The 16,614-nt window shown below is 44.8% G+C and overlaps 2 protein-coding genes across 5 annotated transcripts in view; one reads left to right on the top strand and one right to left on the bottom strand.

Moving 5' to 3' along the window:
• The window catches only part of LOC137417753 (alpha-soluble NSF attachment protein-like), a 323,838-nt gene that overhangs the window by 89,811 nt on the left and 217,413 nt on the right, over window positions 1-16,614 (top strand). For all 4 annotated transcript variants that reach the window (XM_078786322.1, XM_078786324.1, XM_068103653.2 and 1 more), the window contains exons 2-3: window positions 5,180-5,259; window positions 13,003-13,119. In XM_078786322.1, the coding sequence (XP_078642448.1) occupies window positions 5,211-5,259; window positions 13,003-13,119 (166 nt within the window). In that variant the 5' untranslated portion in view covers window positions 5,180-5,210. The remainder of the gene's footprint in view (window positions 1-5,179; window positions 5,260-13,002; window positions 13,120-16,614) is intronic.
• Window positions 7,398-9,665, bottom strand: LOC137413020 (uncharacterized). Its single transcript, XM_078786321.1, has 3 exons — window positions 8,566-9,665; window positions 8,189-8,412; window positions 7,398-8,025 (listed from the first exon to the last, which is right to left on the bottom strand). Exons 1-3 carry the CDS (start codon window positions 9,631-9,633, stop codon window positions 7,491-7,493), a joined length of 1,827 nt encoding a protein of 608 aa, XP_078642447.1. The 5' UTR covers window positions 9,634-9,665; the 3' UTR covers window positions 7,398-7,490.

Genomic DNA, 16,614 nt, shown 5'->3' with positions numbered 1-16,614 from the left:
GATTTTAATGCAGGATTGTAACCCATGATTGTAACCCAGGAGTGTAACGCAGGATTGTCACCCATGATTGTAACCCAGGATTGTAACCCAGGATTGTCACCCAGGATTGTAACCCAGGATTGTAACCCAGGATTGTAACCCAGGATTGTCATCCATGATTGTAACCCAGGATTGTAACCCAGGATTGTCACCCAGGATTGTAACCCAGGATTGTAACCCAGGATTGTAATCCATGATTGTAACGCAGGATTGTATCCCAGGATTGTAACCCAGGATTGTCACCCAGGATTGTAACCCAGGATTGTAACCCAGGATTGTAACTCAGGATTGTAACCAGGATTGCAACCAGGATTGTCACCCACGATTGTAACCCAGGATTGTAACCAGGATTGCAACCAGGATTGTAACCCAGGATGGTAACCCAGGATTGTAACCCAGGATTGTAACCCAGGATTGTAACCCAGGATTGTAACCAGGATGGTAACCCAGGATTGTAACCCAGGATTGTAACCAGGATTGTAACCCAGGATGGTAACCCAGGATGGTAACCCAGGATGGTAACCCAGGATTGTAACCAGGATTGTGTAACCCAGTATTGTAACCCAGGATTGTAACCCAGGATTGTAACCCAGGATTGTAACCCAGGATTGTAACCCAGTATTGTAACCCAGGATTGTAACCCAGTATTGTAACCCAGGATTGTAACCCAGGATTGTAACCCAGGATTGTAACCCAGTATTGTAACCCAGTATTGTAACCCAGTATTGTAACCCAGTATTGTAACCCAGGATTGTAACCAGGATTGTAACCCACGATTGTAACCAGGATTGTAACCCAGGATTGTAACCCAGGATTGTAACCCAGGAGTGTAATGTAGGATGGTAACCGAGGATGGTAAACTGGGATGGTAACCCAGGATTGTCAACCAGGATTGTAACTCAACATTGTAACCCAGGATTTTAATGCAGGATTGTAACCCATGATTGTAACCCAGGAGTGTAACGCAGGATTGTCACCCATGATTGTAACCCAGGATTGTCATCCAGGATTGTAACCCAGGATTGTAACCCAGCATTGTAACCCAAGATTGTCATCCAGGATTGTCACCCAGGATTGTAGCCCAGGATTGTAACCCAGGATTGTAACCAGGATTGTAACCAGGATTGTAACCCAGGATTGTAACCCAGGATTGTAACCCAGGATTGTAACCCAGGATTGTAACCAAGGATTGTAGCCAAGGATTGTAGCCAAGGATTGTAACCAAGGATTGTAATCCATGATTGTAACCCAGGATTGTAACCCAGGATTGTAACCCAGGATTGTAACCCAGGATTGTAACCCGGGGTTGTAACCCAGCATTGTAACCCAGCATTGTAACCCAGGATTGTAATCCAGGATTGTAACCCAGGGTTGTAACCCAGCATTGTAACCCAAGATTGTAACCCAGGATTGTCATCCAGGATTGTCACCCAGGATTGTAGCCCAGGATTGTAGCCCAGGATTGTAACCCAGGATTGTAACTCAGGATTGTAACCCAGGATTGTAACCCAGGATTGGAACCCAGGATTGTAACCCAGGATTGTAACCCAGGATTGTAACCAAGGATTGTAACCAAGGATTGTAACCAAGGATTGTAATCCATGATTGTAACCCAGGATTGTAACCCAGGATTGTAACCCAGGATTGTAACCCAGCATTGTAGCCCAACATTGAAACCGAGCATTGTAACCCAGGATTGTAACCCAGGATTGTAACCCAGGATTGTAACCCAGGATTGTAACTCAGGATTGTAATCCAGGATTGTAACCCAGGGTTGTAACCCAGCATTGTAACCCAAGATTGTAACCCAGGATTGTCATCCAGGATTGTCACCCAGGATTGTAGCCCAGGATTGTAGCCCAGGATTGTAACCCAGGATTGTAACCAGGATTGTAACCCAGGATTGTAACCCAGGATTGGAACCCAGGATTGTAACCCAGGATTGTAACCCAGGATTGTAACCAAGGATTGTAACCAAGGATTGTAACCAAGGATTGTAATCCATGATTGTAACCCAGGATTGTAACCCAGGATTGTAACCCAGGATTGTAACCCAGGATTGTAACCAAGGATTGTAACCAAGGATTGTAATCCATGATTGTAATCCATGATTGTAACCCAGGATTGTAACCCAGGATTGTAACCCAGGATTGTAACCAAGGATTGTAACCAAGGATTGTAATCCATGATTGTAACCCAGGATTGTAACCCAGGATTGTAACCCAGGATTGTAACCCAGGATTGTAACCCAGGATTGTAACCCAGGATTGTAACCAAGGATTGTAACCAAGGATTGTAACCAAGGATTGTAATCCATGATTGTAACCCATGATTGTAACCCAGGATTGTAACCCAGGATTGTAACCCAGGATTGTAACCAAGGATTGTAACCAAGGATTGTAACCAAGGATTGTAATCCATGATTGTAACCCAGGATTGTAACCCAGGATTGTAACCCAGGATTGTAACCCAGGATTGTAACCCAGGATTGTAACCCAGGATTGTAACCATGATTGTAACCAAGAATTGTTACCCATGATTGTAACCCAGGATTGTAACCCAGGATTGTAACCCAGGATTGTAACCCAGGATTGTAACCCAGGATTGTAACCAAGGATTGTAACCAAGGATTGTAACCAAGGATTGTAATCCATGATTGTAACCCAGTATTGTAACCCAGGATTGTAACCCAGGATTGTAACCCAGGATTGTAACCCAGGATTGTAACCCAGGATTGTTAACCAGGATTGTAACCAGGATTGTAACCCAGGATTGTAACCCAGGATTGTAACCCAGGATTGTAACCCAGTATTGTAACCCAGTATTGTAACCCAGTATTGCAACCCAGTATTGTAACCCAGGATTGTAACCAGGATTGTAATCCAGGATTGTAACCAGGATTGCAACCAGGATTTGTCACCCAGGATTGTAACCCAGGATTGTAACCCAGGATTGTAACAAGGATTGCAACCAGGATTGTAACCCAGGATTGTAACCCAGGATTGTAACCCAGGATTGTAACCCAGGATTGTAACCAGGATTGCAACCAGCATTGTAACCCAGGATGGTAACCCAGGATGGTAACCCAGGATTGTAACCCAGGATTGTAACCCAGCATTTTAACCCAGGATGGTAACCCAGGATTGTAACCCAGGATTGTAACCAGGATTGTAACCAGGATTGTAACCCAGGATGGTAACCCAGGATTGTAACCCAGGATTGTAACCCAGGATTGTAACCCAGGATGGTAACCAAGGATTGTAACCCAGGATTGTAACCCATGATTGTAACCAGGATTGTAACCCAGGATTGTAACCAGGATTGTAACCAGGATTGTAACCCAGGATGGTAACCCAGGATTGTAACCCAGGATTGTAACCCAGGATTGTAACCCAGGATGGTAACCCAGGATTGTAACCAGGATTGTAACCCAGGATTGTAACCCAGGATTGTAACGCTGGATTGTATCCCAGGATTGTAACCCAGGATTGTCACCCAGGATTGTCACCCAGGATTGTAACCCAGGATTGTAACTCAGGATTGTAACCAGGATTGCAACCAGGATTGTCACCCACGATTGTAACCCAGGATTGTAACCAGGATTGCAACCAGGATTGTAACCCAGGATTGTAACCCAGGATGGTAACCCAGGCTGGTAACCCAGGATTGTAACCCAGGATTGTAACCCAGGATTGTAACCCAGGATTGTAACCCAGGATTGTAACCAGGATGGTAACCCAGGATTGTAACCCAGGATTGTAACCAGGATGGTAACCCAGGATTGTAACCCAGGATTGTAACCCAGGATTGTAACCAAGGATTGTAACCAAGGATTGTAACCAGGATTGTAATCCAGGATTCTCACCCAGGATTGTAACCCAGGATTGTAACCAAGGATTGTAAACCAGGATTGCAACCAGGATTGTAACCCAGCATTGTAACCCAGGGTTGTAACCCAGGATTGTAACCCAGCATTGTAACCCAGGATTGTAACCCAGGATTGTAACCCAGGATTGTAACCCAGGATTGTAACCCAGGATTGTAACCCAGCATTGTAACCCAGGATTGTAACCCAGCATTGTAACCCAGGATTGTAACCCAGGATTGTAACCCAGGATTGTAACCCAGGATTGTAACCCAGGATTGTCACCCAGGATTGTCACCCAGGATTGTAACCCAGGATTGTAACCCAGGATTGTAACCCAGGATTGTAACCCAGCATTGTAACCCAGGATTGTAACCCAGCATTGTAACCCAGGATTGTAACCCAGGATTGTAACCCAGGATTGTAACCCAGGATTGCAACCCAGGATTGCAACCCAGCATTGTAACCCAGGATTGTAACCCAGCATTGTAACCCAGGATTGTAACCCAGGATTGTAACCCAGGATTGTAACCCAGGATTGTAACCCAGGATTGTAACCCAGGATTGTCACCCAGGATTGTCACCCAGGATTGTAACCCAGGATTGTAACCCAGGATTGTAACCCAGGATTGTAACCCAGCATTGTAACCCAGGATTGTAACCCAGCATTGTAACCCAGGATTGTAACCCAGGATTGTAACCCAGGATTGTAACCCAGGATTGCAACCCAGGATTGCAACCCAGCATTGTAACCCAGGATTGTAACCCAGGATTGTAACCCAGGATTGTAACCCAGGATTGTAACCCAGGATTGTAACCCAGGATTGTAACCCAGGATTGTAACCCAGGATTGCAACCCAGGATTGCAACCCAGGATTGTCACCCAGGATTGTAACCTAGGATTGTAACCCAGGATTGCAACCCAGGATTGTCACCCAGGATTGTAACCCAGGATTGCAACCCATGATTGTAACCCAGGATTGCAACCCAGGATTGCAACCCAGGATTGTCACCCAGGATTGTAACCTAGGATTGTAACCCAGGATTGCAACCCAGGATTGTCACCCAGGATTGTAACCCAGGATTGTAACCCAGGATTGTAACCCAAGATTGTAACGTTTTCAATAAACGGCTCCAATAGAACCAACGCACCATTTAGAGCATGGTGCACAATAAAATACAAGACAAGAAGCTCATTACAAAATGATCATGCAGTGGACATTTTGAAAGTGCACCTCATTATTTTTGTGTGCACTGTCTTCTTGGTTTAACCAGAGGTTCATCCAAACTGGAAGAAGCATGTGAGATGTACACCCGAGCTGGAAATATGTTCAAAATGGTAAAGAACTGGAATGGTGAGTACAAGTCATTTTGAGGTTTTATTTTCCCTTCAAGTAGCTTTGAATATGACTGAAGGATGTTTCCATGCAGATCCGTTGTTAAATGACACATTTGTACGACGGTATTTGCAACTTATGATCAAATTGGTCTTTTAAAGTTATCAATCCTGTGTGAAAGAATGAATCTTTTCAACTTTTTAACATCGATATCAGGATGTAGAAAAGCAACGAGGTGCATTTAAAAATGAAACGTTTCTGCAATGGATGAACGCACATTCACATTTTGAAAAAAATTGAAAAATTCAAACTTTGGAGTTTGTTATGGATACCTGAGGTTTTGAAAACAATGACCTCGTGCTCTGCCGACACTCATTACGTTTCCTCCACTCATTACATAGACTAAGCCAATGTTTCATATGTGGGTGTTGTTGTAGTGTTTGAGGGATTTTTGAGAAAAAGTTGGTATTGAAGGAGCCGTGCTCCCACGTCGATCGGAAGAATGGACGCGACAAAAAAGCTGGAATTCGTCCGAGTTGCTTTATTCAAACAAAACAGCTCAGGTACTCTCCAAAAGCCCGTTTATCGGGCAGCAATATATATACACACATTATCCCGGAGCGTTTGCCCAGGAACGGCGAGAGGGGGCGTGGCCGGGCGTCCTGGCCACGGCCTGGCAAGTCGAGGGCGGGCTTGCCCGGGCAAGCCCGGGCATCCCGGACGCGGCCTGACAAGTCGAGAGCGGGCGTGCCCGGGCATGTCCCGGCCGAGGCCTGGCAAGTTGAGCGCGGGCCTGCCCGGGCGTCCTGGACGAGCCCGGCATGGTGATCGCTCCGCGTCCTTGGTAGGTGCAAGGCGATTGTGAAAACCCAGCGGTAGCCGCTACAGTATAACTATAACAGACTTTTTATTTCTTTGAAGGTCCAAAGCTGAATCCAAATATGCTGTTTACCAGGCCGGAAATGGACTCGTTCTCCCTGGAAAATGCAAAACAAAACACATACGCAAGTCGCGGAAAGAAAATATTCACGTGGAGCACAGATCTATGAAACTATGGCTCATTCGAAAGAACTCTGTATTGGAACCAAAAAGTATGTACATCGAGGATATCAAAAGTGCTAACGTTACGAGGTTAGAATTCGACAAATAGAACCCTTGATCCCACGAATATGATTTTTTTTTGTGCATGATCTAAAGAAAATTAAATTCAGAAATCAAAAAAATTGACGTGATAGGTCACGTGGTTCGGCCGCCATATTATTTTTTCATGAAAAGCACTAAAACCGTTTTTCTCAGAAACGGCTGAACAAAACGAGCCCAACTTTGAAGGCATGGTCGCATGCCCAAGCCGAACAAATGGTCCCCAGTTGTGACATCATAGGTCACATGCTTTAGGAGTTATGACGTTTAGATGCATAAACTTTAAAACCTATCTCCTCCCTCATTTTTCAAGATATCGAGTGGAAACTTCACACATATTATGTTCCCCATGTCTGGATGCTCAAATGGTCGAGTCAGCTGGTAGTGGCGGTGTTGATCAAAGATCGATCATGGCAGCAGAAAACCTCCTCTCCTCCATCCCCTTCACCACGAGGTTTCCCCCTGACTTGTGAGGTTCTCCCACATACAATCATGATGATGAAATCGCTCACATGTCGCCACCATATCAACAGAGCTGTGAGAGCCTCACACACATGGACATGCCCGGTGAACGGAACGTCTGGGGCTCGTATTTTCCCCACTCAGTAGTTGTATCTCAACACAATGGCATGGGGCTCACACATGTGGAACTGCCATGTTGACACAGTCACATTAGGGAGGTGAGAAATGACAATGGGGAAAGATTAAGAATGTTATGTATGGAGGAAAAACAAACAGGCACAGGTAGTAAGGGCATTTTATGAGATATTTCACAAATCTGTTAACTAAATTGTTAGCAAAAAATTTCTTCACCAATATGTTTGTAAAGGTGTGTAATAACATGTGTTAAAATGTTGAAGTTCAACTCCCGTGGGAAACTCAGAAAAAAAGCTGTTGAATTCGGGTACCGAAAAATTATTTTCGAGAATTTTTATTTTTTTTAATCGGCCCTTAAGTAACTTATGAGGGGTCAAATAAGGGTTTTTCATGATTCTGAGTTGATTGTTAACATTTATATTTTCACTTTTACATTTACACACAAAGTAGCTTTTATTTCACATACATATATAATACTCAAGAGTTATTTCTCATTCACAATGTCAGAAGTTTCAACAGTCATTGTCTATGTCTTCTTCAGACTCAACAACATCATGACTGCAGTTTCTGCATGTAATGCCATTACAGACTCCACAGGCCGAGATGCACGTGACCCCATTCTTCTTGCAGCTGCATCGCCGGTTGCTGCAATCTCCATGACAATTACAGCTCGTGAACTGCAATAGCTCCTCAGGAGCCGTGGGGTCCAGTGTTGGAACTGGCTCATACCCATGCACACCTATTGTCCATCCATAGTCACTGGGGTTCAGAGACATGCTCTGTAGAAGGATCCAGTCCCGGGTCTGCAGGTAGGCACGGAGTGAATGTTGTGCAGCTGCACCCTCTGTTGGAGGTAGAGTCTCTGGTTTGATCACTCCTGCCGCTGCCTTCCTTGAGAACATGTTGTACCGAATTTCACCCAATGTAGTATCTCGTCCATGGTAAATGTACTTGAAAATCGCAGTACCAGCCTGAATCACTGTTTCCTTGGTGGCTTCTGTGTCAAGGAAGATGTCGATGTACTCAGCCGCGTCCCCTTCGCAAAACCTAAAAAAAAGCACCAGGTCTATGTCAAGTAAAGTATAATGTAAAACAGAAATAAAATTGTTATTATTTTTAACATTTATACTATGATGACAATGATTATAATAATTATTATTATTAGTATTAGTATTATTTGCCGACGTAATAGTAGTATTATCATTATTACCTGGCAAATAGAGTTGTTTTCCCATGACCAGCGATTGCAGAAACCGTATCACACCCCGTGAAGGCGTGACAGAAGAGCAGGTAGCTCTTCTGTGTTTCGGAGAGAGATTCTTTGATCTTTCGGACGTCATAAGAGCCGTTTGATGTGGTTAAGAAGAGTGGATGGTGGCTGTCTGAGCTATGGTGCACCAGCATTACCAGTACGTCTGCATCTTCTGCCCGCACCTGAAAATATAACAACATGTACAAAGCATAATGAACCGTTCAAGAACATATTTAACTTTTCAACAGTGTGAATTCTCTTATTTTTAAATTAACCCATCTCCCCCCGGGCTCCATCCAATAGTTATACTAACTGAAGACACAAATGGTACTGACCTCAACAGAGCCATCTGAAGCAGCAGCCAATGCCTCTCTCACAATTGAAGTGTCAGCATCATTGTCACACTGCTCCACAGTGATGTGATGTTTTCGGAAGGTTGAAGAGAGAAGGTGGATGAGCTCACTCTTGTTATGAGTGTTGTCCAGAAACTTTTCTCTTGGGGTCCAGTTGGACATATCCGGTCGAATCTGGAGATTACAGCAGGAATTCTTGGTACGCCGGATGTGGTCGTGATCTTTTGGTGATCTGCTGTAGCCATCAAAGACCACAATGATCTTCTGGGAGCAGCGGCCCAGATACTGCACGTAGCTCAGGTAACTGTTGGCGATCTCCTGCCAGGTCTGACGTTGTTCCCACTTCACCATGTAGACAAGCCATCCGCCATCAATTACGAGGGTGCAGCAGGGTTGGTTAGTCAAGTCAAGTGGATCAGTTAACGCCTTCAGGCTTGTATTTGAAAAGTCTGCCTTGTTTGCCTTGTTCATCTTCTGATCTTTGTTGCTGAACAGGGACAATGGGAAGGGAGTCAGCTCATACTGTAAGCTTGTCTCAACTGTCATATCCCGCTGGGCGAAAATGATCAGTCGGTTGAACAACTTTAGTGAGTCAAGGTGAATCTTTTTCTCGTTGACCAAGGGAAATTTTCTTAGTGATGACAGGGCTTTTATCTTTGACTTGACATCCATGGTCGACGTCACTGACTGTCCATCCAGCTTGATCTGCATCTCCATCCCAACTTCAGCTGCTCTCTCAGCATTGACTGCGTCATCTCCAGTGCTTGTGAATCCTGTTGAGAAAGACACGAGCAACTCCTTGTCTCTATCGTTGTCGAATGGCTTGATCTCCTCAAACCATTTTAGGACAAGTTCAACTGCCTCTGCATCTCGCTTCATCTGTGTCTTGGCAAGGTCTCTGTGGACTGGAACATGTTTACTGACGTCCTCCTCCATCCGCCGGTTGACATCAGACAGGTGACTGAGGGTGAGCACCCAGCATTTGTGGCCAGAAAAACTGTTTCTCATTCTTCCTCTGCTCAGTCCACCTTGTGACTTGGCTGCCTTCATTAATGTCTGCTCAATGCAAATGTCACACCATGTGCCGGACCACTCATGACTTGAGTAACGGACAACGTGGTTCCCGTGGGCAGTGAGACGTTCTAAGGTGTCTTTGTAAGCAGGCAAAGTTTCTAGTTCCTTCATGAGTTGACAGTACAGCCGTGCACCCTTGGCATACTGATGATGGCCTGCAGCGGCAAAGATGTGAAGCATCTTGGTAACAATGCAGGGCAGATGCCCATTGTGGTCTGCAAGTCGCTCGGTTCTGATAAAGACCTTGATCACATCTACCATGTGGTGGTACTCCACCCAGAGTGCAGGTGTTCTTCCTCCTTTTGCGAGTCGTTTGAAGGTTTCTTCAAACCTTTGCTCAAACACTGGCACTACTGGGTCTGAGTGTCTGGCTCCCATCTTCCCATCAGCCACCTTCTCCATGAAGGTCTTCATGTCACCACGCTCCTCCTCAGTGAAGGCAAGTTTCATGATGTGTTGATAGATGGCTGCATCGATGAGGAGGTGAACACGGATTGCCTTGTCAAAACATCCTCCATCCATGATGTGGTTGGCTGTCGTACTTCCAGGATAGATCAACTGGATCACATCTAGTAGTCCAGAATCTTCCATGATGTTACCCATTGATCCAAGATAAGACTTCAGCAGGTGAAAACCACCCAACCTTGGAATGACGGGTAGATTTGCCTGCTTTATTATATTCACAGCCTTCAGCCAAATCGGAAGATCAAAGGTCACTATAGCGACCCCAGCGCGCCGTATGCACTCTTTCAGAGTGGTGAAGATGGTGTTGAGGTCATTAGGGTCTCCTTCAATAACTGGGAGGAACTCGATCTGTGTGCTCTGCTTTGCATCATTAGCATGGATTCTCTTCATCCAGCCATTCCAGTTGGTGTGTGAACTCAGGATCGTTGGCTTTGATCACCCACCCCGCTGCCCAGAGTGTGTCACCTGGAGTGAGGAGTGGCTGATCATGAGCCAGGGAGGAGGAAAGCTCAGTGAGGGGGAGAAACATGATCGCGTTCGTTCCTATCTGTTTCCTGTTCGTAAATGGAATAATCTTTACTTCAGTTCCTCTCAGGATCTTAGCTTTGTCGAGTGCCTTCAACTTCACCCGGGGGAAAGCTGCTGTTGTCTGTGGATCTGGCAAAGGTGGTGCCGGAGAGGTGACTTCGATCCAACCCATTGAGTGAGAGGGAGTGTTTCCGTGAATAGAGACAATGTTTAAATCTATATTGTCTCCAACAAACTGAGTGACTGCATTGTTTGTTTCCCCAACCTCCATAAAGACCACCTGCTCATTACTTGACAATTCACTTTCACTGGCTGGCACTTTGGCTGTCATCACTGATTGATCCTCAAGCGCAGCATCAACCGCAACCTCATCATTGATCTGTTCATCGGTTTCCTCCACAATGGTGTCAAGAGTGCCAGAAGTATCTGGAACATCATCTCCACTCCTACTATTAAGAAAGCAGTATTTGTAGTTTTGTGTCTCCGTGTAAGACTCAGTGTATCCCAGCAGGTGGAACTTGTTGAGCATCCATTTTGACCCAAATCTATGATCAAGTTGTATGGCGAGCCCCATTTGGTGTGGCAATACTCCAGACCGAGGTCGACAGGCCTTAATAAAATTCTGGCCCCAAACGGCAACTCTTTCGTCTGTCTTGACAATCAGTCTCAAGAACATCTGAAGGCTTGCAGGAACAAGTGTCAGCTGACTATCGATGTCAGTCATACTGTGTGTGGTGGGGTATGACTTTGGACCTAAATCAATCAAGGCAATATCATTGGATATGAACTTGAGTGCCGTCTTTATGATCTGAGTTTTCTCATCTCCATGGTCAAGATTAGCATGATGCACTCGCAGAATATTGTCGGTGCCATCTTTGAGACAGAGTACATCTGCCCTTCTTTCCTGTGTTGTGAAATACAAGGTGTCTTCGTATTTCTCTAGAAGTTTTATCTTTAGCCAATGCTTTGAATAAGAAAGGCTCTTCTCTGGTGACTGATCAAACTCCTGCAGCTTTTCATGGACTTGGTCCATGTTCATTACCCCATGCTCTAATTCTGAGTCTAACCATTCGCAGAATTCAATAAAAACTGCCTCTCGCTCCTCATCAATACTCCTCTGTCCTCTCTTCCTTTTTCCTTCCTCATCAGTCTTGGACAAACTGTCACCTCTCGCAAACATAAGTTTGCATCGCAAATGGTACAGTGTTTCTTCTGCTACCAAGTCGTTGATCCCTTCCAGGCGTCCAGTGACTTCAGTGCCCCAGTCATCCCCGCGACTCCGTGCTGTCTTCAGCAAGCTTGCCTTCAGTGTATCTGCAGTCAAATTATCTGGCACTCTGTATTTCTTTCTAGCTTGTGCTGGATTATTTTTGTAGAGCTGGGCTGGTTGGTTGCAAAGAATGCATACATCCTTATACAGGAGGTCAACTGACTGTGATCTTCTAGAACTGCAGCCACTTGATGAACTGAACTCACAAGTAGTGCGTCTTCTCTTCAACTTTGATGACTCTTTCTCTGCCTTTGATGCTTGAGCTGACTTCTTGGTGGTTGCAACAAAGTTGTTGTACAGATCATTTTTACACTTCTGGTGGTAGCTCAGTTTTCCTTCCTTTTGAGCCTCCTTCATACGTTCCACAACAGTAACATTTTCGACAGTTTCTGCTTGTTTCAATAAAGTTGAGTATCCCTTTGGAGTTGCCTGTATGAGCCTTTCAGCTGGTGTATCCGAGCGTGCACAGATGAAGCAATTGAGCACAGGTGGAGTAACGTCTTCATCCATATTGCTAGACTCCATGTCCTGCAAAGTAGAAAATGAGATATATTTAGAAATTATTTTTCCACAAAGGAGTGTCTGCGGTGAAATATAAATGTTAACAATCAACTCAGAATCATGAAAAACCCTTATTTGACCCCTCATAAGTTACTTAAGGGCCGATTAAAAAAAATAAAAATTCTCGAAAATAATTTTTCAGTACCCGAATTCAACAGCTTTTTTTCTGGGTTTCCCACGGGACTTGACCTTCAACATTTTAACACATGTTATTAGTTATTACACACCTTTACAAACATATTGGTGAAGAAATTTTTTGGTAACAATTTAGTTAACAGATTTTCATATGTTTCCCTTACTAAGGGGCTTGGGTGACAAGGAGCTTTCTATACATTTGATCCTGGTTGTTGCTAACTGAGGTTACAAAACACTTGCACAAACATTCTTTAAGAAATAAGTAATAAATAATTAACCCTTAATTAACCCTCAAGTCATTTTCGTAATCATACCTTTCAGTTAAGCAAAAGAGAGACTGGCTTTCATGAGAAGTTCTGTGTTTCCCTTTTATTATTCCCCTACAGCGGCTGGGAATGCATTTTGTCAGGCTGCTCGCTTCCACCTGCAGGCTCAGAACAAGCACGATGCCGCAAGCAACTACATTGATGCATCAAGCACTTTCAAAAAAACAGACCCAAATGGTATGGAGATTGTGCATGACATCATCACCCGCTGCAAGAGCATTCATATTCCTCCAATCTATTTTTACCTTCGCCACCAAAGGTGGATGGAGGTGTTATGTTTTCACCCCTGTCTGTTTGTTAGGCTGTTTGTCTGTTTGTGAACAAAATATCTCAAAAAGTTGTGGACGGATTCGGTCGAAATTTTGGAGAGATGTAGCGTATGTGACAAGGACGAAAGGATTAGAGGTGAAGATCTGAATATGGATATGGATACGAGAATTATTTAATTTTTAAGAGCACGCTGTCCTAAAATCCTGCTGTGTCGCTCTATCTCAACCTCTCTCTGTTCTCTTCACCCTCTCTTTTGCTCAAGGTCATCTGCCAGCATCTTGGAAATCAGCCAACATCACCGCTTTACACAAAAAAGATCGGCAGTCTGCAGCCTCCTCACTCTCTGCAGACCTGGACAAAATCACAGACTGGACAAACAAGTGGAACATGTCTTTCAATCCTGACAAATCGCACACTCTTACGATGTCTCTCCGAAAAGACCGACTGGACAACCCTCCCATCCACTTTCTGAATAATTCTCTCCAAGAAGTTCTGTCACTCAAGCTTTTGAGTCTCACTATCTGCCATGATCTTTTCTGGGAAAACCACATTTCAAATCTGGCCTCCAAAGCCAGTCGCCGACTGGGCATCCTCCGTCGTGCGAAGTCCTTCCTTGGCACACCTGAGCTCCTCACCACTTCGAAGTCTTTCATCCGCAGCTCAATGGAATACTGCTCTCCCCTCTGGGCTGGTGCTCCTGCCTCACACCTAGCTCGCCTTCACGCTGTTGAAACCAAAGCATTCAGAATCATTGGAATCTCCCGCGATGAAGCTAACTCCAAGGGCCTCTCACTCACTCACCGCAGGCAGGTTGGTGGTCTTTCCGTCTTCTACCGACTCATCTCTGGCCTTGCCCCCCCAGCTCTCTCTGGGCTCTGTCCCGCAAATATTCCTACAGGTCGCACAAGATCTGCCAGCAACTCTCTTCTGGTGAAACTGCCCAAATCAAGACTCTCTGCTCACCTTCACTCCTCCATTCCTCTTTTCTCCCGCCTCTGGGACAAACTCCCTCACTCTCTTCAATCCCACTCCACCCTCCAGGTCTTTAAAACAGCTGTTCAGAACCATCTCTTATCTTCCCCCATCCAAAACCTTGATCTTTTCTACCCCTGCTAATTTAACCCCAATTCCACTTTTTTGAAATACCAACTTCTGTCCTGGACGTCTGTGGTGTCCTTGTGTTTTATACTTCTCCCACCCCCCCCCCCTCCTTCCCACGCCTCCTCCTCCCAAGCCCTCTCCCTCCCACACATCTCCCTGCTCTCAAATGTTGTGTGCTCTCAAGTGTTTGTGTGCTTCCCCTTCTCTCCCCACCTTGTTTTCCGCTCCCTCTTTTTATATATTTTGTTTGTCTGGTTGATTTGTTTGTAAAGTAAATGTCAGCTCTTTCACGAGCCTCGATTCAGTATACAAAAAAAACAAACAAAAAAAAGGTGCAAAAACAGATCCTTGCAACTACAGACCAATCAGCCTGCTCCCAATTAATCGGTAAGATCAATGAATCTATCATTGCTTCGGATATCAAAACCTACCTCTTCTCCAATGGCTTGATCTCTGATCATCAATTTGGTTTCAGACCAGGTCACTCCACTCTGGACATGCTGCTTCTGCTGACTCAACAATGGATGGAGGTCCTCAATGCCAAACAGGAAATGAGAGCTGTCTCCCTCGACATATCACGTGTCTTCGATACGGTCTGGCACCCAGCTCTGCTCACCAAACTCTCCTCCTTTGGTATCCATGGAAATCTCCACGCATGGCTGGCGGACTTCCTCTTTGGTCATAGTTAACGTGTGGCCCTGAATGGGTTTCTCTCATCTCCCCTTCCTGTTCAGGCTGGAGGTCCCCAAGGTGGTGTTCTGGGGCCTGTGCTTTTTCTCGTCTTAATCAATGATCTCTCTGACTCTCTTGAATATCCTCTCTATCTCTATGCTGATGACTCCACTCTCTGCCGCTCCATTCCTCATCCCTCAGATTGGCAGTCTGCGGCCTCCTCACTCTCTGCAGTCCTGGACAAAATCATAAAATGGTCAAACAAGTGGCAAAAAATGTTATATAGCAAGATATCTCAAAAGGTTATGGACAGATTTGCACGAAACTTGGTGGAGAAGTTGGGTGTGTGGCAAGACCTAATCGATTCGATTTTGGTGAACATCTGAATATGTATTTAGATATGAAAATTATTTAATTTTTACGTGACTCTTCACCATTCAGAGATCGGGTGAAAAGTGATGTATATATATACAGTCATGTGAAAAAGTAAGTACACCCCATGTAAAGGTTTGACTTTTTCAACATATTTCAACATACAGCTATTTGATCTTCATTTCCACAATATTGATAGATAAAGGTGATATAATATAACAAATATCATGAAACATTTACATTTTGTAGTCCATTGTATAATTTAAATAAACATAAATGCAAATTTCACATGTGGAAAAAGTAAGTACACGCTTGGCTCTCATCGGTGGTATTGGCAGAAACAACCTCAAGTAGGCGTTTCTTATTACTCTCGACCAGTCTCTGACATCGACTGGGAGAAATTTTTTCCCACTCCTCCATGCAGAATTCTTTCAGCTGTGCGATGTTTGAGGGGTTTCTTGCATGCACAGCTCGTTTCAAATCCCCCCACAACATCTCGAAGGGATTTAGATCCGGGCTTTGACTTCGCCATTCCAGAACCCTCCATTTCTTTCTTTTCAGCCATTCCTTGGTGGATTTACTGGTATGTTTAGGGTCATTGTCATGTTGCAAGGTCCACCTTCAGTTGAGCTTCAACTCTCCGACAGATGGCCTCACATTATCCTCAAGCACCCTCTGGTACAATGAAGAATTCATAGTGGATTCTATGATGGTGAGCTGCCCAGGCCCTGATGCAGCAAAGCTGCCCCAAACCATAATATTTCCACCACCATGCTTTACAGTTGGTATCAGGTTCTTGTGGTCAAATGCTGTCTTTGGTTTTTGCCAAACATGTCTTCTGATACTGTGGCCAAATAGCTCTACCTTTGACTCATCTGTCCAGAGCACATTGTTGCAGAAGTGCTGGTCTTTGCCGAGGTTTTCATTGGCAAACTTTAGTCCTGCCCTGATGTTCTTTCTGGACAGCAAAGGTTTCCTCCTGGCACACCTCCCATGTAGATCAAATTTGTGCAGCCTCTTTCTAATGGTAGACTCGTGCACTTTGACATCAACAGAGGCAAGAGCTGCCTGTAAGTCCCGTGATGACATTCTGGGGTTCTGAGAGACTTCTTTCAGCATCTTGCAGTCTGTTCTCAGGCTGAACTTGCTGGGGCGGCCTGGCCTGAACAAGTTGGTCGTTGTTTGGAATCTTCTCCACTGGTAGATGATCTTCCGGACAGTCCAATGATTGATTTCAAATTGTTTGGAGATCTTTTT

The sequence above is a fragment of the Myxine glutinosa genome, chromosome 11 (assembly GCF_964187855.1).
Source record: "Myxine glutinosa chromosome 11, kmMyxGlut1.1, whole genome shotgun sequence".
In the NCBI taxonomy this organism is placed as follows: Eukaryota; Metazoa; Chordata; class Myxini; order Myxiniformes; family Myxinidae; genus Myxine; species Myxine glutinosa.
The sequence above is the reverse complement of the archived record's forward strand: the minus strand, read 5'-3'. Positions and strand labels throughout refer to the sequence as shown.